The following is a 21,958-nucleotide window of genomic DNA, read 5'->3' as shown; positions in this document are numbered from 1 at the left end:
GGAGGCGTAGCACCACAACAGGCAGGAAGAAGCAGTGGGTTGGCCACAGACACAAGGCAGGCAACTGTTCCCCAAAACACCAATACGAGGGAAGTTGCCAGTTCAACTGCTAGGTCTTCCCGAGTCTGGCTCTTTTTTAAAGGCTGTCCAGTTAACCCATAAAAGGCCATTTGCAACATCTGCCATGCCAGCATCAGCAGGGGCAGTAAAACTACCAGCCTTACCACCACCAGCATGCTCAGGCACATGACAGCAAAGCACCCCACTAGTTGGGCCAAACTCCAGAGTCCAGAAACAGTGTCTGCGGGTGACATCACTGCCTCTTCCGCTGTTGTATGTGCACGCCAAGCCTCTGTCCATGATGCTAGCGAAGATACCTCCCATCCTGCACCTAGAAATGTTGCCTTTCAGGCTCGTAGAGATGGAAGCTTTCAGAAACCTCATGGCAGCGGCTGTCCCTCGGTACTTGGTCCCCAGCCACCACTATTTCTCCCAGTATGCCGTCCCCGCCTTAAACAAGCACATGCTCCAGAAAATTACCCGTGCCCTGATCAACATAGTTACTGGGAAGGTCCACCTAACCACAGACACGTGGACAAGTGCTTGTGGCCAGGGACGATACATTTCACTGACGGTACACTGGGTTAATATTGTGGAAGCTGGAAGTCCCAGTCGGAACTTGGGACGGAACATGTCCTCCCGACACCGAGGCTTGCAGGCCCTGGTTCAATAAGGGTTGCCCCACATTCTACAGCTCCTGCACCTTGTCCTCCTCTTCAGCCTCCATTTCCAAAATGACCACATCACTCAAAAGCTTGAAGCACTGCAGCACTGCCTTGGCCAAGCAGCAACAGGCTCTACTGAAGCTTATCTGCTTAGGCGACAAACCGCACACCGCTGCAGAGTTGTTGAAAGCTGTAACAGAGCAGGCAGATTTGTGTTTCTCACTGCTGAACCTACAGCCAGGCATGGTCATGTATGCCAATGGCGTGAACCTATTGGCGGTTCTCAAGCTTGGTGACCTCACACACTTACCATGCCTGGCCCATGTGCTCAACCTAGTGGTTCAAGTGTTTCTCAAAGCCTACCCAGATCTGTCTGGGCTGCTTGTGAAAGTACACCGCATGTGTGCCCATTTCAGAAAGTTCGCTACAGCTTCCGCCATCCTGACAGTTCTTAAGCAGCATTTGCAGCTTCCAGCTCATCGACTGGTGTGCAACGTCACCATACATTGGAACTCAACATTGCATATGTTGGGATGGATTTGTGAGCCGCAGAGAACAATTGTTGAGAACCAGGTTCAACACGTCCATCGGTATTCAGCCTCATCACATAAGAGCTGATGAGTGGGCATGGATGTCTGTCTCTTGGAGTGCAGTGAACTAGAATGGATAAACCAGAGGCGTAGCTAGGGTTTTGGTTCAGGAGGGGGGCGAAACTTCTGGGTGGGCCCCGAACCAGGTAAGCCTGATTACAGCTATGGTGGCGCACCCAGATAGTGGATGTAGAAGAACCTCAGCAGATGACAGCGCTGTTGCTAAAAATAATCTCTATACAAAGATCAGCAGTGATATTACCGCCATATGGTGACATATATTGATAGATACCAGTTCTACAGAATATATAAGAGATCACAGCATGGTTATATATTGTAACTTACAGCTGACATTCTTTCTGATTAAATTGTTAATTTTTCCGTCTTTTCCATCTGGCCCAGACCGACACGACAACTCCTCCATCCAGGACTCAGTCTCAGGTCTGCAGAGATCACAACAAGGACACATTTGACTCTTTACATTTCAGGCCCCGTCCCCATCTATTCCCAACCTGCACAAACTCCTCATCCTGCTGATACCCCAACACTGAGCCGCTGTTGCTGTACGTGTCCCTAATACTGCACCTGCTGTGTGCTCTCTAGATGGTAAAACAAACCTCTAGAATATAGTAACGCCATGTGCAAGTGTCCTAGAAAACATTGACCACACTTTGCCCCCTAGAAAGTAATAATGCCTTCTGTGTGCCCCTCTGACAGTCACAATAACCTGAGTTCCCCTATAACGATAAGTGCCCACTTAACATTTAATAGTGTCCGGAGTCTCCCCCCATTTACAGCTCCCCAATACACAGTATGATGCTCTCCTATACATAGTATAATGCCCCCTCACTGTATAGTACTCAACACAGAGTATACTGACCCCTTAGTAGCCTCCAAACTGATGGCTCCAACACTGTATGATGGCCCCCAGACTATACAAAGACCCCACATTATCTCCCACATTGTATGATGGCCCCCACACTGTGCAAAGGTCCCACATTATCTCCCACACTGTATGACCCTAACTGTAATCCCCACACTGTATAAATAGCATACATATAGTATAATGCACCAGATAGTCCTTCATATAGTATAATCCCCTCATAGGCCGAGTCTGTGGCATAATTCCCCCCCATAGGCAGTCTATAGCATAATCCTCTCCCATAGGCAGTCTGTAGCCTAATCCCCCCATAGGCAGTCTGTAGCATAATCCCCTGCATAGGCAGTCTGTAGCATAATCCCCCCCATAGGCAGTCTGTAGCATAATACCCCCCATAGGCAGTCTGTAGCATAATCCCCCCCATTGGCAGTCTGTAGTTTATCCCCCCCCCATACACAGTCTGTAGTATAATCTTCCCAGAGGCAGTCTGTAGCATAATCCCCCCCAAAGGCAGTCTGTAGCATAATCCCCCCTATTGGCAGTCTGTAGCATAATCCCCCCCATTGGCAGTCTGTAGCATAATACCCCCCATAGGCAGTCTGTAGCATAATACCCCCCATAGGCAGTCTGTAGCATAATCCCCCCCATTGGCAGTCTGTAGTATATCCCTCCCCCCATAGACAGTCTGTAGTATAATCTTCCCAGAGGCAGTCTGTAGCATAATCCCCCCCCATAGGCAGTCTGTAGCATAATCCCCCCATTGGCAGTCTGTAGCATAATACCCCCCATTAGCAGTCTGTAGCATAATACCCCCCCATAGGCAGTCTGTAGCATAATTCCCCCGGTTATAGGAAGTTTCGCCCCCAGCAGTTCGCCCCCTTCAGTTCGCCCCTGTACATTTCGCCCCTATCATTTCGCCCCCAGGAAGATTCGCCCCCGCACATTTCGTCCCCACGCATTTCGCCCCCGGGCATTTCGCCCCCAGATGTTTCGAAGATTCCAGCCATTCAGACAAGGGGCTAAAATTCTGCACTAAAACCTGCACCTAAATCCATAGAGCTAAATGGAGATTTTGGTGTAGAATTATCTACACCAGAATAGCTGTATATCTACAGTTGTGGATAATCCACAGAGGTTAAGAGACATGTTAATGAATCCTTAAGGTACATTCACATGCACCAAGTAGTTGCAGCAGACAATCTGCAGCTATTTTATAGCAGAAAATTCTACACTAAAATTGATATCTAGTGATGCGGGTTTGATGCGACAACCTTGTCTTCTGGCTGCGATTGACAATGGCTGGATACCTGCAAATCATGGTTGGTGGACAAGGTTACCACTCTGCTTATGAATATGGCAGACCACAGTATCTCAAAGGCAGGACTTCTACTTTGAAGCTGAGCAGAGAATCAGACTGCAACTAAACAAGTGAGGCATAGTTGGAATCAGTAGGCCTCACCCTACACGAAATATCCGTGGGCGAAATGCTGGGGGTGAAACATCTGGGGGGCGAACTGGGGGCGATATGTGCAGGGGTGAAATGTGCAGGGGCAAAACATCCTGGGGGCCAAATGCTGGGGACGAAATGTGCGGGGGCGAAATGTACCCGGGGGCGAATTGCTGAGGGCGAACTGCTGGGGGCGAACTGCTGGGGGTGAACTGCTGGGGGCGAAACATCCAATTCCCAATTCCCCCATAGGCTGTCTGTAGCATAATTTCCCCATAGGCAGTCTGTAGTATAACCCCCCCCATAGGCAGTCTGTAGCATAATCCCCCCACCATAGCCAGTCTGTAGTATAATGTCCCCCCCCATAAGCAGTCTGTAGTATAATCTTCCCCCCATAGGCAGACTGTAGCATAATCCCCCCGCCATAGCCAGTCTGTAGTATAATGTCCCCCCCCCATAAGCAGTCTGTAGTATAATCTTCCCCCCATAGGCAGTCTGTAGCATAATCTCCTACCCCCATAGGCAGTCTGTAGCATAATCTCCCCCCCCCATAGGCAGTCTGTAGCATAATCTCCCCCCATAGGCAGTCTGTAGCATAATCCCCCTCATAGGCAGTCTGTAGCATAATCCCCCCCATAAGCAGGCTGTAGCATAATTCCCCCATAGGCTGTCTGCAGCATAATCGCCCCCCATAGGCAGTCTGTAGTACAGTATCCCCCCATAGGCAGTCTGTAGTATAATCCCCCCCATAGGCAGTCTGTAGCATAATCCCCCCCCCCCATAGGCAGTCTGTAGCATAATCCCCCCCATCGGCAGTCTGTAGCATAATCCCCCCCCATAGGCAGTCTGTAGCATAATCCCCCACATTGGCAGTCTTTAGGATAATACCCCCCATAAGCAGGCTGTAGCATAATTCCCCCATAGGCTGTCTGCAGCATAATCGCCCCCCATAGGCAGTCTGTAGTATAGTATCCCCCCATAGGCAGTCTGTAGTATAATCCCCCCCATAGGCAGTCTTTAGCATAATCCCCCCCATAGGCAGTCTGTAGCATAGTCCCCCCATAGGCAGTCTGTAGCATAATCCCCCCCCACAGGCAGTCTGTAGTATAATATCCCCCCACAGGCAGTCTGTAGCATAATCCTCCCCATAGGCAGTCTTGTGCATAATCTCCCCCCATAGGCAGTCTGTAGTATAATCTACTCCCCCATAGGCAGTCTGTAGCATAATCTCCCCCCATAGGCAGTCTGTAGCATAATCTCACCCCATAGGCAGTTTGTAGCATAATCCCCCCCACAGGCAGTCTGTAGCATAATGCCCCCCATAGGCAGTCTGTAGCATAATCTCTCCACCATAGGCAGTCTGTAGTATAATCTCCTCCCCCCATAGGCAGCCTGTAGTATAATATCCTCCCCCCATAGGCAGTCTGTAGCATAATCTCCCCCCACAGGCAGTCTGTACTATAATCTACTCCCCCCCATAGGCAGTCTGTAGCATAATCTCCCCCATAGGCAGTCTGTAGCATAATCCCCCATAGGTAGTCTTTAGTATAATATCCACCCATAGGCAGTCTGTAGTACAATATCCCTCCATAGGCAGTCTGTAGTACAATATCCCTCCATAGGCAGTTTGTAGCATAATCCCCCCCATAGGCAGTCTGTAGCATAATCTCCCCCATAGGCAGTTTGTAGTATAATCCCCCCCATAGGCAGTCTGTAGCATAATCTCCCCCCCATAGGCAGTCTTTAGTATAATCTCCCCCCCATAGGCAGTCTGTAGTATAATCTCCCCCGCTTAGGCGGTCTGTAGTATAATCTCCTCCCCCCAAAAGCAAAGTATGTTGCATATTATTCCCCCCGCCCCGATAGGAAAAATAAATAAATAAACACAGTACTCACCTTTCCTCCTCGTTCCCTCGCTGCTCCGAGCGCCCGGCCCGCACACATCTTCAGCATGATGACGCAGACGCAGAGGGGGGACGGATGGGAGTGCCCCCCCTCCTGCTCAAGGGCCGCATATCGGCCGCAGGGCAGTGCAGGGACATCCTCGCCGATACAGTTACAGTAGCGTAGCTCCGGGTGGGCCCCCTTAGTGCGCGGGACCCGGGGCCACTGCCCCCTCTCCCCCCCAGTAGCTATGTTACTCGGATACACAAATTAAATTCACTGAAACCGAATGATCTCAATGTAGAATTTAAAGTTAGTTTAATCATATAGAAATTATGTTTTCCCCCCTTTTTTATATTCCTTCCTCTTCCTATAGTGATATAATTTTCTTTTAGAGATATCGTTTAGATACTATATGTGTTTTCTTCCCTAAGGCTACCTTCCCACATTGTGTTTTTACTGCATTTTTTATGCTAATTTAAAGCTGTTTTTTACAGCACCAGCAAAAGCTTTGAGATTTCAGAAATCTGCATCCACATTGTTTTTTTCCTAACTGAATTGAAAACCACTGCTTTTTTGAAAACTGCAGAATGTCACTTCCTTCAGAGTTTTTGCAATGTTTTTTCACCCATAGAAAGCAATGAGTAAGTGCAAAAAAGAAGCAAAAACGTTGCAAAAAATGTTGCCATCAGTTTTTGCTGCATTTTTAGTGAAAAGAAGCACGTACAGCATGATGTGAAACCTATTTATTTTTGTGATTTTCACAAGTTTAAACCAAAATGTCTTCATGTCCACCCCTGAGAATGGCAGTTAGGATTAGTACAGTTTAATTAAATTTGTAAGGTGTGCGAAGTAACAATTGTCTGAGCAATTCTATGGCCAACTAACTTGTAAAACTAAACACTGTGTGTGAAATTAAACAATGACTGACCAACTTAATAGCCCTGACCAATGTGTGAAAGTAAGCAGCGTCCACCCTAAAAAATGCACTGCAAATGTAAACTATTCAGATCATTTCAACTCCAATGAAAATTGTAATTTTTCCCTCAAAAATATTGTTTTAACCCCAAATTTAATGTTCACAAGTTTAATGGGAGAAAATAGACCATACAATTTGTTGGGAAATTTTTCCTGTCAACAATGATACCCCATATGTGGCATAAACAAATGTTTGGGTGCTCGGCAGGGCTAAGAAGGGAAGGAGTACCATTCAACTTTTGGAGCGCAAAGTTGGCTGGAATAGATAACGAACACCATGTCGCGTTTGCTGAGCACCCAATGTGCCTAAACAGTAGAAACCCCAAACAAGTGACCCCATTTTGGAAACTATACCCTTCAAGGAATTGTTAACCTGTTAAATGCCTCTGTCAATCTCTCATGATGGCATTTAACATGCACCAGCATGCGTGTGTGTCATTCGTCATTTGTTTTCATCAACCGTCGCACACATGCCATGATCAAGGGTTGCTGATGGACTGTCATGACTGCCGAGGGGCAGCTGATGACCCCCATGTCTGTCATTACGGAGCACCTTTGAAACCCTGCCTGTGGCCGGGCTTCAAAGGAGACTGTGATTTCTGCTATATGCGGTGATGCTGTGGCATTGCTATCTATAGCTCAAGCGATCAGACAATTGCAGCTTCAAGTCCCTAAGGGAGATTAACAAGACTAGTGAAAATTAAAAAAAATGCTTTAAAAATAAGAAAAAAATGAAAATAAAAACTAAAAGTTTAAATCACCACCATTTTCCTCTATTGAAAATAAAGGCGCTTTGTCTTGATTCATGTTTTATTGAAACCGTTCATTATAACATCTTTGTATATACTCAAGCAGCCCCCGCACTGGTAAGTTTCAAAACCTGTCATTTAAAAACATGCAGCAACATGTACATACAGAAATTCTACCAGCTATACAATACACTGCCTTTCCTTACTGCACAGATTTGTTTCGGCATCATTTTCTCTTCTAGGTCAGCAGTAGGCTTCAGAAGATTACAGAAGACATCATGCAACTTCAGGATGAAAACATACAGGACAAGGAAGAAAACAAGCAGAAACACATAATTAGATTGACCTCTTAACATAACATAACTGTGCATCATAGTATGCACCGCCTTCATGCATCATGCCATAAAATGACATGGTACTGATAACAGACACAGCAGCTGTGCTCGTGCAATCACCAACAGAGGGTTGGATGTGATTGACAGCTACACTCGTAAAGCAATGATTGGTGAAATATCAACCCTGTCCATTTAAATCCCTACATGCTACAATCTATGGGATGCAAAGAGAAGAAGGAGGGTTATGTTCTATACTGGGGCATAATGCAATTCCACATAAGTCACCCCCATGTCAAATAAACATTCTGGGCTGTTTTCTAAGATTTCCCTTTAAGCAACGAATATTGGGCAATCTGATATGACAGGTCAGGTTTCCTCTTAAATAAAGGAAGGGGAAAGAGTTTTATTTTAAGGGGGTTTTCTGAAAATGTTATAAAGTAGTCACTTTTACATATTTCAAACTGCAACCCGTCTTAGTCATGTGTCAAAACAGGTTACAGTCTGAGGAACACTATTCAAGTCAAGACGTGTCTTTCAACTGTTAAAGGAGCAGCATTGTGAACAAACATAACTAATCAGCTCACTCAGCCATGGAACAGGGCTGGTTTGGAAAAAAAAAATTCCGTGTTGAGTGGGCACAATGGGCTTAGTCAGTCTTCTTGCAAACCTGGCAGAATGACTGAGAAGAACAGGTGAATAAATGAGCACAGAGGAAGCTGGAAAAAAATTGTCCATTCTGTTCTCTTAGCTCAGTTTTTATTTCTCCTGTCGTAGCCCTGCTTCATAGCTGAGTGAGATCATTTATGGTTGCTTATGCTGCTCCTCTGACAGTTGAGACATATCTCTGAAGCATTCTTTCTTCAGATAGCAGCCGGTCCTGACACATAACTAGGACAGGCTGCCATTTGAAATATATTACAGCTACTCATTTTATCACATTTCTAGAGAACCGCCTTTAACAGTAGAGCATAGCAAAGGCACAGGGGCTGTCTGCTCCGATTCACTATTAGACACTGCCTACAGGTCCATACACTTTAGACAGCTGTTGGCTAAACAATTGTTTGATTGTTTGATCCTTCATACAGAGAAATACTTAGCTTTGCTGAGCACTACAGTGTTCTCTATGAGAAAGCCACAGCCTGACTCCTCTGTCAACGGCTAATCTCCAGCAGAACAAAAGGATCAGTCATTAGAAATCCATCAGGTTGGATACTTCACTCCCCAACAGGATACTTCTTTCTCCAACAGATTAAATTGGTGAGTTGGGAGAATTGTCTAATGTGTATGTGGGCATTAAGAGGGGCTGATCAGTATTTCCCTGATCCTTTATACGTCAAACAGAAAACTACACCAATTTCAGAGGTTACCGTGCGGTTATTTGAATGAACTACAAGGAAAAATGTTTCTCAAACATCAACACATTTGATATATGGCATCCTCTATATTTTTCCCAAAAATTTAGAAATTTCTTCCCTTACTTTTTTCCCCACCAGCACGTAAACCATGGGATTCAGGAAAGTGTTAATGGCGGCTATGCTGGATAACAATGGCAAAAATACAATAACTTTATACATCAGAGTAAACTCCATAGCATGAGCTGACACCAAGAAGATAATCTGGGCCAAAACTAATGGAGTCCTGGTACAGAAGAAGACTAGAATGGCTGTAATCACCACTCTGAACAGTCTAGATGATGACGGTACCTCGGATTTCCTCACGTGATGAATGATGATGATGTTGGAGGATAGGATCACACACAGTGGGATGACGCAACCAATGACTGCAAGTGGAACGACAAGACTCATCGTTGTAGATTGCATTTTAACCCACAATTTAAACTTTTCCACGTTTTCGAAAGGTTCATCGCATACTTCACGTGGATAGATCCTCCACTCCTCAGTCAGGTTTGAGCTTTGGTTAACATTTGAGTATACAATGCTAGTAATATCATTACTAAAGAGAATGCACTGAGGTTCTTTAATAATTAAAACTTCGTTACTGTAGATGATGGCTGGAATGCTACATACAGCCGATAATACCCAGATGAGTATACAAATACTGTAACCAAATTTCCTGGAAAGGAACCTCTGGTGCCATATTGGTTTAGCAACAGACAAGGTGCGATCAATATTTAGAGCTGTGAGGATATAAATACTGGCGTACATATTAACAAAGGTAACGAAGTTGTTGAATTTGCACATACTGGGCCCATACGGCCATCTTGCGGTTAATACAGACACAGCCTGAAGGGGAAGGAACAGAAGAAAGGAGAAATCTGCCACCGCCAAGTTCAGGAACCAGGTTTGAGATTTGCTTTTCTTCATTAAGAATCCGGTGACGAAGATGACAAGAAGGTTGCCAGCAAATCCGATGATACAAGTAATTATGGAGAGCACAAAGCTGGAGTACTGGATAGCGGTTGGGTGGTTCATGCTCGGAGAAAGGTCCCCTAACTCTGGGACGTTGTACATATCCCAGAACAAGTAACATAGTTTTCTCTGCAATTCCTGGTTCATATGTAGTTCAGGCTCCATGATTAGAATCTGCCAAACAGAAACAAAACTTAGTCATTATTATTTACAGTTAAAATCAAAATTATTCATCCCCCCTATTGCAAATTAGGTTTATGATCAAAATGTACAAGTTTTCTACTCTTTGTAATAAATCAATCAAATAAGAACAATTTTAGTAGCTCAACACAACTAATACAACAAGAGGTGTCTCCATATTCATCGCACGTGACTAGTGTTGAGTGAGCACTAAAATGCTCGGGTGCGCGAAGCTCGGGCCGAGCTCACCGTGATACTCGGGTGCTCGACCCGAGCAACGAGCCCAATGTTAGTCTATGGGAGACCCGAGCATTTTTGCAGCCGCACCCCCGGCAGTCTGTAGAAAGCCTAAAAAGTGCCCAAAACAATAGTGACAGTGCTCAAATGACATGGGGACAGCATGGGGATTGCCCCAGGAAGCATTTCTGACCCCCAGGTCACTGCTGTCAACAACGTGGTCAGAGGTATTAAGCCACTTTTACGGGCTCACAATAAAACGTTCAAAAACGAAACTGAAACTGTTTTCCTGTGAAATATGTTAAGGAACATCCTTTCCAAGGTAAAGACTTGTGTATAAGGTAAAATAAATAACCAAAAACAAAAATACTCCTCCACACCTTGGGCTATGTTCACAAGTAGCATTTTTTATGCGTTTTTGCACTTTTGTATTGCTTTCAACCGTGACAAATGCATTCACCGTGAAATGTCATTTTAACATTTTACAACCTTATCTGGCCATGTGCTGTGTGACACATGCATACAGTGCTGAAAAGACATGGGAACAGCATGGGAAAGACCCCTGGAAGCATCTCTGACACCCAGGTCACTGCCTAAAAGTGTTCCCATCAGAAGTGATCCTTGCCGCATCAGAAAATGCAGACTTGCAACTAACCCCGTGCAAGTCCTTGTCCCAGGGTAGTGTTCAATTGTACCTCCCCCATTCCTTGCAATGCAGGCACAAATATGCAGCCAACCACCCACCCGCAGGCTGCAATACCATACTGCTAGCTTGCACTTGAAATGGGGCCTTTTAGTTTGGAGGAGGCTGAAGCTGGCCACTACCTCATGGCTGCTTCGGCAGCGAGGTCTCCATACTCAGTCCCCAGCCGCCACTATTTGTCCCGATAACCTTCCCCACACTTTTCTTAGCATGGCCTGCTTTAGGGCAGCATTGGACGAGCCCACCAGACAACCAGACTCCTCCGGTGGGCCCTGGCTTCTCCATCAGGGGAGTTGAGAGTGCCAAGGTGAGGAGCATGATGATGATGATAGAAGTTAGCATCTGCTTTGTTTTCTTGGAATGCAAGCGTAAGTGTGTGTAACATCCCTGGCGGCGTGCTTGCATAGTGCACCACCTCCCACTATGCAAAACTGTAATCTTACCTGTCTGTCCAGTCTGCTTTTCCTGCTCCAGTTCATGTTGTGTGCATGTCCCTTGACTGACTGCTTAGGGCGGCGACCCGGTTACTTCCTGATTCTTATAGCTGCTGTGGGCGCACCCCTAATGTGTCTCCAGCCTATTGCTGTGAGTCACTGGATATTTAAACCCCCTCCACCCAGTAGGAGGTGACTGAGCAACACCTGCACTCAGTTTGTCTTTGCAACTGTATTGCCAGGTCCCGTCCTGTTACCTCTGACTTCTAGTCTGTTTCCGCCTCTCTGGGGGCCGTATACCCAGACTTGCTCCTGTATCTTGTTTCAGTGTCAGTTCCTGTCTGAACACTCTCCTAGCCTGTTTGTCCGCCATTCTGGGGGCCGTATACCCAGACTCACTCCTGTATCTTGTTGCAGTGTCAGTTCCTGTCTGAACACTCTACTAGCCTGTTTGTCTCTGTGTCCGTACCTTCCCTTTTCCTGCAGTCTCTGAACCTGCACCTAACTCCTACTCGTTGTCTCTGTACTTCTGTTGTGAGTTTAGAGTCCACTCGCTACTTCACTGCAAGTACCTTGTGTGTATCTGGTTCTGCTTGTCCCTTCCAGTCTGCTCAGTGTGAACAGAGCCCTGTCCTCTCTGCTCTGCCTTGTTCACTGCTTTGGCGGTTTCGCTCTGCTCTGCCTTGCTCACTGCTCCGGGGGTTCCTTCCTGCTCGGCCTTGCTCACCGCTCTGGCGGTTCCACTCTGCTCTGCATTGCTCACCGCTCCGGCGGTTACGCTCTGCTCTGCCTTGCTTACCGCTCCGGCGGTTTCTTCCTGCTCTGCCTTGCTCACCGCTTCGGCGGTTCCACTCTGCTCTGCTTTGCTCACCGCTCTGGCGGTTCCGCTCTGCTTTGTCTTGCTCACCGCTCCGGCGGTTCCTCTCTGCTCTGCCTTCCTCACCGCTCCGGCGGTTCCTCTCTGCTCTGCCTTGTCCACCGCTCCAGCGGTTTCGCCCTGCTCTGCCTTGCTCACCACTCCGGCGGTTCCTCCTGCTCTGCCTTGCCCACCGCTCCGGTGGTTTCGCCCTGCTCTGCCTTGCTCACAGCTCCGGCGGTATCTCTCTGCTCTGCCTTGCCCACCGCTCCAGCGGTTCCTCTCTGCTCTGCTTGTCTACCGCATCTGTGGTTCTGTTCCTGAATCCCAGTCTGTACTGGACCCTATCCAGCCTGCTCTCCAGCCGTGCTTGCCAGTACCCCCCTGTCTGCATACCAGCCGTGCTTGCCAGTATCCTCCTGTCTGCACTCCAGCCGTGCTTCCAGTACCCACCTGTCTGCATACCAGCCGTGCGTGCCAATACCCACCTGTCTGTATGCCAGCCTAACCTGCTTGTTCCTGCATTCCCCGGTGTGGGTCAACAGCTGTGACCGGGGTCTGACCTGGAGTAGCACCTGGTCCCTCTGCTCGATTCCTTCTTGGTTCACGGAGTCGTTAGCAGCTGTGCGACCTTGGTCGGATCGGGTAGATACTTAGTTACGCCCCTCCAGGCACTCTTCGGTTAATGGTTCAGTGGGATCACTAATCACGCTCACGCCAGTCAGTCCGGGCGCGAGCGTAACAGTGTGCAGCCTGCCACCCACCCACCCCCAGGCTGCAATACCATACTACTAGCTTGCACTTGAAATGGGGCCTTTTAGTTTGGAGGAGGCCGAAGCTGGCCACTACCTCATGGCTGCTTCGGCAGCGAGGTCTCCATACTCAGTCTCCAGCCGCCACTATTTATCCCGGTAACCTTCCCCACACTTTTCTTAGCCTGGCCTGCTTTAGGGCAGCATTGGACAAGCCCACTAGACAACCAGATTCCTCCGGTGGGCCCTGGCTTCTCCATCAGGGGAGTTGAGAGTGCCAAGGTGAGGAGCATGATGTTGATGATAGAAGTTAGCATCTGCTTTGTTTTCTTGGAATGCAAGCGTAAGTGTGCAGCCTGTCACCCACCCACCCCCAGGCTGCAATACCATACTGCTAGCTTGCTTGCACTTGAAATGAGGCCTTTTAGGCTTGTGGAGGCAGACACCAACCACCATGTCATGGCTGCGTCGGTGGCCTGGTATTCATAATCGGTCCCCAGCCGCCCCTATTTGTCCTGGTGCGCCTTATACACAAGCGCGCATACCAAAACATTTCCTGTGCCCTCCCCGGTGCATTTAGTGGGAAGGACAGCCTAAACACAAACACGTGGACAAGTGAATGTGGCCAGGGATGGTCCATCTCACTGACGCCTTCACACTGGGTTAATATTTTGGAAACCGGGACACAGTTGGACACTGGAATGCAACACGTCCTCCAGACAAAGAGGATTGCGGGTCCTGGGTCAATCAGGCTTCAACACAAAGTTCAGAAGGTAGACAGCAGCAGTGGTCGGCCTCCTACACAACGAGTAAATTATTCATGATCATGAGGCCATCCATTTCCTTAGCTTTCTGTTCCTTGGAATGCAAGCACATGTATGTAGTAGCGGCTAGGCCTGAGGTGGTCAGCGTTTTGGCGCATATCCTACCTCCTCCGAGGATTTCTGGATGCTTACCTGCTGCTATCCCAGTTCTATGACTCCCGTTAAAACAAAGCTTCAGGTGATGATTGATGGATGAGATGGTGGCAAAGGAGAAAGAGCAGGAGGAACAGGGACCATTCACATCGATATCAGACCAGTCAACCACACATGTCTTGTAGGATATGTTTCTGTAACAAAATGAGCGGTTCGGCTACACAGTTATAGGGCATACAGTGAGTGCAATGCCGACCAACAATTTTGAGGCACTCTAATGCCCCATGGAAGTGACATAGAGGTCAGAGGGCCTTAACTAAACCGTTTTTTTCCATTTATAGCAACTGGGTCTCCTGTACACTGTGGGCCTAAGCAGTGAATGGAAGGCTTTCCAAAAATTATGAGGAGCTGCAATGCCCCTTGAAACAGATGTGGATTACAGCATACTAAAAACCTTCTACCCATTATTGGGGAGTGGGTCTCCCTTAGTGTTCGCCTATGCATTGAAAAGCAAAAGCTAACTAAAATTAGGAGGAAATGCAATGCCCATTGGAAGAGTCATGGAGGTTAGAGGGAATTAAAAACAACATATCAATGCCCCTTGGAAGAGCTGTGGAGTTCAGAGTGGTTTAACAAGACGGTTTTAATGACCCTTGGAAGAGACGTGGAGGTCACAGTAGCTTAACAAAACGGTTTTAATGCCCCTTGGAAGAGACGTGGAGTTCAGAGTGGTTTAACAAGATGGTTTTAATGCCCCTTGGAAGAGACGTGGAGGTCCCAGTGGAATAAAGAGAAAATATCAATGCCCCTTGGAAGAGTGATGGAGGTCCCAGTGGAATAAAAAGACAATTTCAATGCCCCTTGGAAGAGTGGTGGAGGTCGCAGTGGAATAAAAAGACAATATCAATGCCCCTTGGAAGAGTGGTGGAGGTCGCAGTGGAATAAAAAGACAATATCAATGCCCCTAGGAAGAGTGGTGGAGGTCCCAGTGGAATAAAAAGACAATATCAATGCCCCTTGGAAGAGTGGTGGAGGTCACAGTGTAAAAAAAAGACAATATCAATGCCCCTTGGAAGAATGGTGGAGGTCCCAGTGGAATAAAAAGACAATATCAATGCCCCTTGGAAGAGTGGTGGAGGTCGCAGTGGAATAAAAAGACAATATCAATGCCCCTTGGAAGAGTGGTGGAGGTCCCAGTGGAATAAAAAGACAATATCAATGCCCCTTGGAAGAGTGGTGGAGGTCCCAGTGGAATAAAAAGACAATATCAATGTTCCTTGGAAGAGTGGTGGAGGTCGCAGTGGAATAAAAAGACAATATCAATGCCCGTTGGAAGAGTGGTGGAGGTCACAGTGGAATAAAAAGACAATATTAATGCCCCTTGGAAGAGTGGTGGAGGTCCCAGTGGAATAAAAGACAATATCAATGCCCCTTGGAAGAGTGGTGGAGGTCCCAGTGGAATAAAATGCCAATATCAATGCCCCTTGAAAGAGTGGTGGAAGTCGCAGTGGAATAAAAAGACAATATCAATGCCCCTTGGAAGAGTGGTGGAGGTCGCAGTGGAATAAAAAGACAATATCAATGCCCCTTGGAAGAGTGGTGGAGGTCCCAGTGGAATAAAAAGACAATATCAATGTTCCTTGGAAGAGTGGTGGAGGTCGCAGTGGAATAAAAAGACAATATCAATGCCCCTTGGAAGAGTGGTGGAGGTCACAGTGGAATAAAAAGACAATATTAATGCCCCTTGGAAGAGTGGTGGAGGTCCCAGTGGAATAAAAAGACAATATCAATGCGCCTTAGAAGAAACGTGGAGGTCACAGTAGCTTAACAAGACGGTTTTAATGCCCCTTGGAAGAGATGTGGAGTTCAGAGTGGTTTAACAAGATGGTTTTAATGCCCCTTGGAAGAGACGTGGAGGTCCCAGTGGAATAAAAACACAATATCAATGCACCTTGGAAGAGTGGTGGAGGTCAAAGTGGAATAAAAATACAATATCAATGCACCTTGGAAGAGTGGTGGAGGTCCCAGTGGAATAAAAAGACAATATCAATGCACCTTGGAAGTGTGGTGGAGGTCCCAGTGGAATAAAATGACAATATCAATGGCCCTTGGAAGAGTGGTGGAGGTCGCAGTGGAATAAAAAGACAATATCAATGCCCCCTGGAAGAGTGGTGGAGGTCCCAGTGGAATAAAAAGACAATATCAATGCCCCTTGGAAGAGTGGTGGAGGTCCCAGTGGAATAAAAAGACAATATCAATGTTCCTTGGAAGAGTGGTGGAGGTCGCAGTGGAATAAAAAGACAATATCAATTCCCATTGGAAGAGTGGTGGAGGTCACAGTGGAATAAAAAGACAATATCAATGCCCCTTGGAAGAGTGGTGGAGGTCCCAGTGGAATAAAAAGTCAATATCAATGCGCCTTGGAAGAGACGTGGAGGTCACAGTAGCTTAGCAAAATGGTTTTAATGCCCCTTGGAAGAGACGTGGAGTTCAGAGTGGTTTAACAAGATGGTTTTAATGCCCCTTGGAAGAGACGTGGAGGACCCAGTGGAATAAAAAGACAATATCAATGCACCTTGGAAGAGTGGTGGAGGTCGCAGTGGAATAAAAAGACAATATCAATGCACATTGGAAGAATGGTGGAGGTCCCAGTGGAATAAAAAGACAATATCAATGCACCTTGGAAGAGTGGTGGAGGTCGCAGTGGAATAAAAAGACAATATCAATGCCCCTTGGAAGAGTGGTGGGGGTCCCAGTGGAATAAAAAGACAATATCAATGCCCCATGGAAGAGTGATGGAGGTCACAGTGGAATAAAAAGACAATATCAATGCCACTTGTAAGAGTGGTGGAGGTCCCAGTGAAATGAAAAGACAATATCAATGGCCCTTGGAATAGTGGTGGAGGTCAAAGTGGAATAAAATGACAATATCAATGCCCCTTGGAAGAGTGGTGGAGGTCCCAGTGGAATAAAAAGACACTATCAATGCCCCTTGGAAGAGTGGTGGAGGTCCCAGTGGAATAAAAAGACAATATCAATGCCCCTTGGAAGAGTGGTGGAGGTCCCAGTGGAATAAAAAGACAATATCAATGTTCCTTGGAAGAGTGGTGGAGATCGCAGTGGAATAAAAAGACAAAATCAATGCCCCATGGAAGAGTGGTGGAGGTCCCAGTGGAATAAAAAGTCAATATCAATGCGCCTTGGAAGAGACGTGGATGTCACAGTAGCTTAGCAAAACGGTTTTAATGCCCCTTGGAAGAGACGTGGACTTCAGAGTGGTTTAACAAGATGGTTTTAATGCCCCTTGGAAGAGACGTGGAGGTCCCCGTGGAATAAAAAGACAATATCAATGCACCTTGGAAGAGTGGTGGAGGTCGCAGTGGAATAAAAAGACAATATCAATGCACATTGGAAGAATGGTGGAGGTCCCAGTGGAATAAAAAGACAATATCAATGCCCCATGGAAGAGTGATGGAGGTCGCAGTGGAATAAAAAGACAATATCAATGCCCCTTGTAAGAGTGGTGGAGGTCCCAGTGGAATAAAAAGACAATATCAATGCCCCATGGAAGAGTGATGGAGGTCGCAGTGGAATAAAAAGACAATATCAATGCCCCTTGTAAGAGTGGTGGAGGTCCCAGTGAAATAAAAAGACAATATCAATGGCCCTTGGAAGAGTGGTGGAGGTCCCAGTGGAATAAAATGACAATATCAATGCCCCTTGGAAGAGTGGTGGAGGTCCCAGTGGAATAAAAAGACAATATCAATGCCCCTTGGAAGAGTGGTGGAGGTCCCAGTGGAATAAAAAGACAATATCAATGCCCCTTGGAAGAGTGGTGGAGGTCGCAGTGGAATAAAAAGACAATATCAATGTTCCTTGGAAGAGTGGTGTAGGTCACAGTGGAATAAAAAGAGAATATCAATGCCCCTTGGAAGAGTGGTGGAGGTCACAGTGGAATAAAAAGACAATATCAATACCCCTTGGAAGAGTGGTGGAGGTCGCAGTGGAATAAAAGACAATATCAATGCCCCTTGGAAGAGTGGTGGAGATCACAGTGGAATAAAAAGACAATATTAATGCCCCTTAGAAGAGTGGTGGAGGTCCCAGTGGAATAAAAAGACAATATCAATGCGCCTTAGAAGAAACGTGGAGGTCACAGTAGCTTAACAAGACGGTTTTAATGCCCCTTGGAAGAGATGTGGAGTTCAGAGTGGTTTAACAAGACGGTTTTAATGCCCCTTGGAAGAGACGTGGAGGTCCCAGTGGAATAAAAACACAATATCAATGCCCCTTGGAAGAATGGTGGAGGTCCCAGTGGAATAAAAAGACAATATCAATGTTCCTTGGAAGAGTGGTGGAGGTCGCAGTGGAATAAAAAGACAATATCAATGCCCCCTGGAAGAGTGGTGGAGGTCACAGTGGAATAAAAAGACAATATCAGTGCCCCTTGGAAGAGTGGTGGAGGTCGCAGTGGAATAAATAGACAATATCAATGCCCCTTGGAAGAGTGGTGAAGGTCACAGTGGAATAAAAAGACAATATTAATGCCCCTTGGAAGAGTGGTGGAGGTCCCAGTGGAATAAAAAGACAATATCAATGCGCCTTAGAAGAAACGTGGAGGTCACAGTAGCTTAACAAGACGGTTTTAATGCCCCTTGGAAGAGATGTGGAGTTCATAGTGGTTTAACAAGACGGTTTTAATGCCCCTTGGAAGAGACGTGGAGGTCCCAGTGGAATAAAAACACAATATCAATGCACCTTGGAAGAGTAGTGGAGGTCCCAGTGGAATAAAAAGACAATATCAATGCACCTTGGAAGAGTGGTGGAGGTCCCAGTGGAATAAAATGACAATATCAATGCCCCTTGGAAGAGTGGTGGAGGTCGCAGTGGAATAAAAAGACAATATCAATGCCCCTTGGAAGAGTGGTGGAGGTCACAGTGGAATAAAAAGACAATATCAATGCCCCTTGGAAGAGTGGTGGAGGTCCCAGTGGAATAAAAAGACAATATCAATGTTCCTTGGAAGAGTGGTGGAGGTCGCAGTGGAATAAAAAGACAATATCAATGCCCCCTGGAAGAGTGGTGGAGGTCACAGTGGAATAAAAAGACAATATCAGTGCCCCTTGGAAGAGTGGTGGAGGTCGCAGTGGAATAAAAAGACAATATCAATGCCCCTTGGAAGAGTGGTGAAGGTCACAGTGGAATAAAAAGACAATATTAATGCCCCTTGGAAGAGTGGTGGAGGTCCCAGTGGAATAAAAAGACAATATCAATGCGCCTTAGAAGAAACGTGGAGGTCACAGTAGCTTAACAAGACGGTTTTAATGCGACTTGGATGAGATGTGGAGTTCATAGTGGTTTAACAAGACGGTTTTAATGCCCCTTGGAAGAGACGTGGAGGTCCCAGTGGAATAAAAACACAATATCAATGCACCTTGGAAGAGTGGTGGAGGTCAAAGTGGAATAAAAATACAATATCAATGCACCTTGGAAGAGTGGTGGAGGTCCCAGTGAAATAAAAAGACAATATCAATGCACCTTGGAAGTGTGGTGGAGGTCCCAGTGGAATAAAATGACAATATCAATGCCCCTTGGAAGAATGGTGGAGGTTGCAGTGGAATAAAAAGACAATATCAATGCCCCTTGGAAGAGTGGTGGAGGTCCCAGTGGAATAAAAAGACAATATCAATGCCCCTTGGAAGAGTGGTGGAGGTCCCAGTGGAATAAAAAGATAATATCAATGTTCCTTGGAAGAGTGTTGGAGGTCGCAATGGAATAAAAAGACAATATCAATTCCCATTGGAAGAGTGGTGGAGGTCACAGTGGAATAAAAAGACAATATCAATGTCCCTTGGAAGAGTGGTGTAGGTCCCAGTGGAATAAAAAGTCAATATCAATGCGCCTTGGAAGAGACGTGGAGGTCACAGTAGCTTAGCAAAACGGTTTTAATGCCCCTTGGAAGAGACGTGGAGTTTAAAGTGGTTTAACAAGATGGTTTTAATGCCCCTTGGAAGAGACGTGGAGGTCCCAGTGGAATAAAAAGACAATATCAATGCACCTTGGAAGAGTGGTGGAGGTCGCAGTGGAATAAAAAGACAATATCAATGCACATTGGAAGAATGGTGGAGGTCCCAGTGGAATAAAAAGACAATATCAATGCACCTTGGAAGAGTGGTGGAGGTCGCAGTGGAATAAAAAGTAAATATCAATGCCCCTTGGAAGAGTGGTGGAGGTCGCAGTGGAATAAAAAGACAATATCAATGCCCCTTGGAAGAGTGGTGGAGGTCCCAGTGGAATAAAAAGACAATATCAATGCCCCATGGAAGAGTGATGGAGGTCGCAGTGGAATAAAAAGACAATATCAATGCCCCTTGTACGAGTGGTGGAGGTCCCAGTGAAATAAAAAGACAATATCAATGGCCCTTGGAAGAGTGGTGGAGGTCCCAGTGGAATAAAACGACAATATCAATGCCCCTGGGAAGAGTGGTGGAGGTCCCAGTGGAATTAAAAGACAATATCAATGCCCCTTGGAACAGTGGTGGAGGTCGCAGTGGAATAAAAAGTCAATATCAATGCCCCTTGGAAGAGTGGTGGAGGTCGCAGTGGAATAAAAAGACAATATCAATGCCCCTTGGAAGAGTGGTGGAGGTCCCAGTGGAATAAAAAGACAATATCAATGCCCCATGGAAGAGTGATGGAGGTCCCAGTGGAATAAAAAGACAATATCAATGCCCCTTGTAAGAGTGGCGGAGGTCCCAGTGAAATAAAAAGACAATATCAATGGCCCTTGGAAGAGTGGTGGAGGTCCCAGTGGAATAAAAAGACAATATCAATGCCCCTTGGAAGAGTGGTGGAGGTCCCAGTGGAATAAAAAGACAATATCAATGCGCCTTAGAAGAAACGTGGAGGTCACAGTAGCTTAACAAGACGGTTTTAATGCCCCTTGGAAGAGATGTGGAGTTCAGAGTGGTTTAACAAGACGGTTTTAATGCCCCTTGGAAGAGACGTGGAGGTCCCAGTGGAATAAAAACACAATATCAATGCCCCTTGGAAGAGTGGTGGAGGTCCCAGTGGAATAAAAAGACAATATCAATGTTCCTTGGAAGAGTGGTGGAGGTCGCAGTGGAATAAAAAGACAATATCAATGCCCCCTGGAAGAGTGGTGGAGGTCACAGTGGAATAAAAAGACAATATCAGTGCCCCTTGGAAGAGTGGTGGAGGTCGCAGTGGAATAAAAAGACAATATCAATGCCCCTTGGAAGAGTGGTGAAGGTCACAGTGGAATAAAAAGACAATATTAATGCCCCTTGGAAGAGTGGTGGAGGTCCCAGTGGAATAAAAAGACAATATCAATGCGCCTTAGAAGAAACGTGGAGGTCACAGTAGCTTAACAAGACGGTTTTAATGCCCCTTGGAAGAGATGTGGAGTTCATAGTGGTTTAACAAGACGGTTTTAATGCCCCTTGGAAGAGACGTGGAGGTCCCAGTGGAATAAAAACACAATATCAATGCACCTTGGAAGAGTAGTGGAGGTCACAGTGGAATAAAAAGACAATATCAATGCACCTTGGAAGAGTGGTGGAGGTCCCAGTGGAATAAAATGACAATATCAATGCCCCTTGGAAGAGTGGTGGAGGTCGCAGTGGAATAAAAAGACAATATCAATGCCCCTTGGAAGAGTGGTGGAGGTCACAGTGGAATAAAAAGACAATATCAATGCCCCTTGGAAGAGTGGTGGAGGTCCCAGTGGAATAAAAAGACAATATCAATGTTCCTTGGAAGAGTGGTGGAGGTCGCAGTGGAATAAAAAGACAATATCAATGCCCCCTGGAAGAGTGGTGGAGGTCACAGTGGAATAAAAAGACAATATCAGTGCCCCTTGGAAGAGTGGTGGAGGTCGCAGTGGAATAAAAAGACAATAT

The 21,958-nt window shown here is 46.4% G+C and overlaps 1 protein-coding gene across 3 annotated transcripts in view; it reads right to left on the bottom strand.

The window, feature by feature from the left end:
- Nucleotides 1-7,310: 7,310 nt before the first annotated feature.
- LOC141161007 (chemerin-like receptor 1) overlaps nt 7,311-21,958 on the bottom strand; it is a 206,333-nt gene continuing 191,685 nt past the window's right edge. For all 3 annotated transcript variants that reach the window (XM_073645800.1, XM_073645801.1, XM_073645799.1), the window contains one exon: nt 7,311-10,131. In XM_073645800.1, the coding sequence (XP_073501901.1) occupies nt 9,028-10,122 (1,095 nt within the window). In that variant the 5' untranslated portion in view covers nt 10,123-10,131 and the 3' untranslated portion in view covers nt 7,311-9,027. The remainder of the gene's footprint in view (nt 10,132-21,958) is intronic.

Source organism: Phyllobates terribilis, unplaced genomic scaffold (genome assembly GCF_046119375.1).
Source record: "Phyllobates terribilis strain yellow unplaced genomic scaffold, ASM4611937v1 Scaffold_9__5_contigs__length_417890890, whole genome shotgun sequence".
NCBI classification, from domain to species: Eukaryota; Metazoa; Chordata; class Amphibia; order Anura; family Dendrobatidae; genus Phyllobates; species Phyllobates terribilis.
The sequence above is the reverse complement of the archived record's forward strand: the minus strand, read 5'-3'. Positions and strand labels throughout refer to the sequence as shown.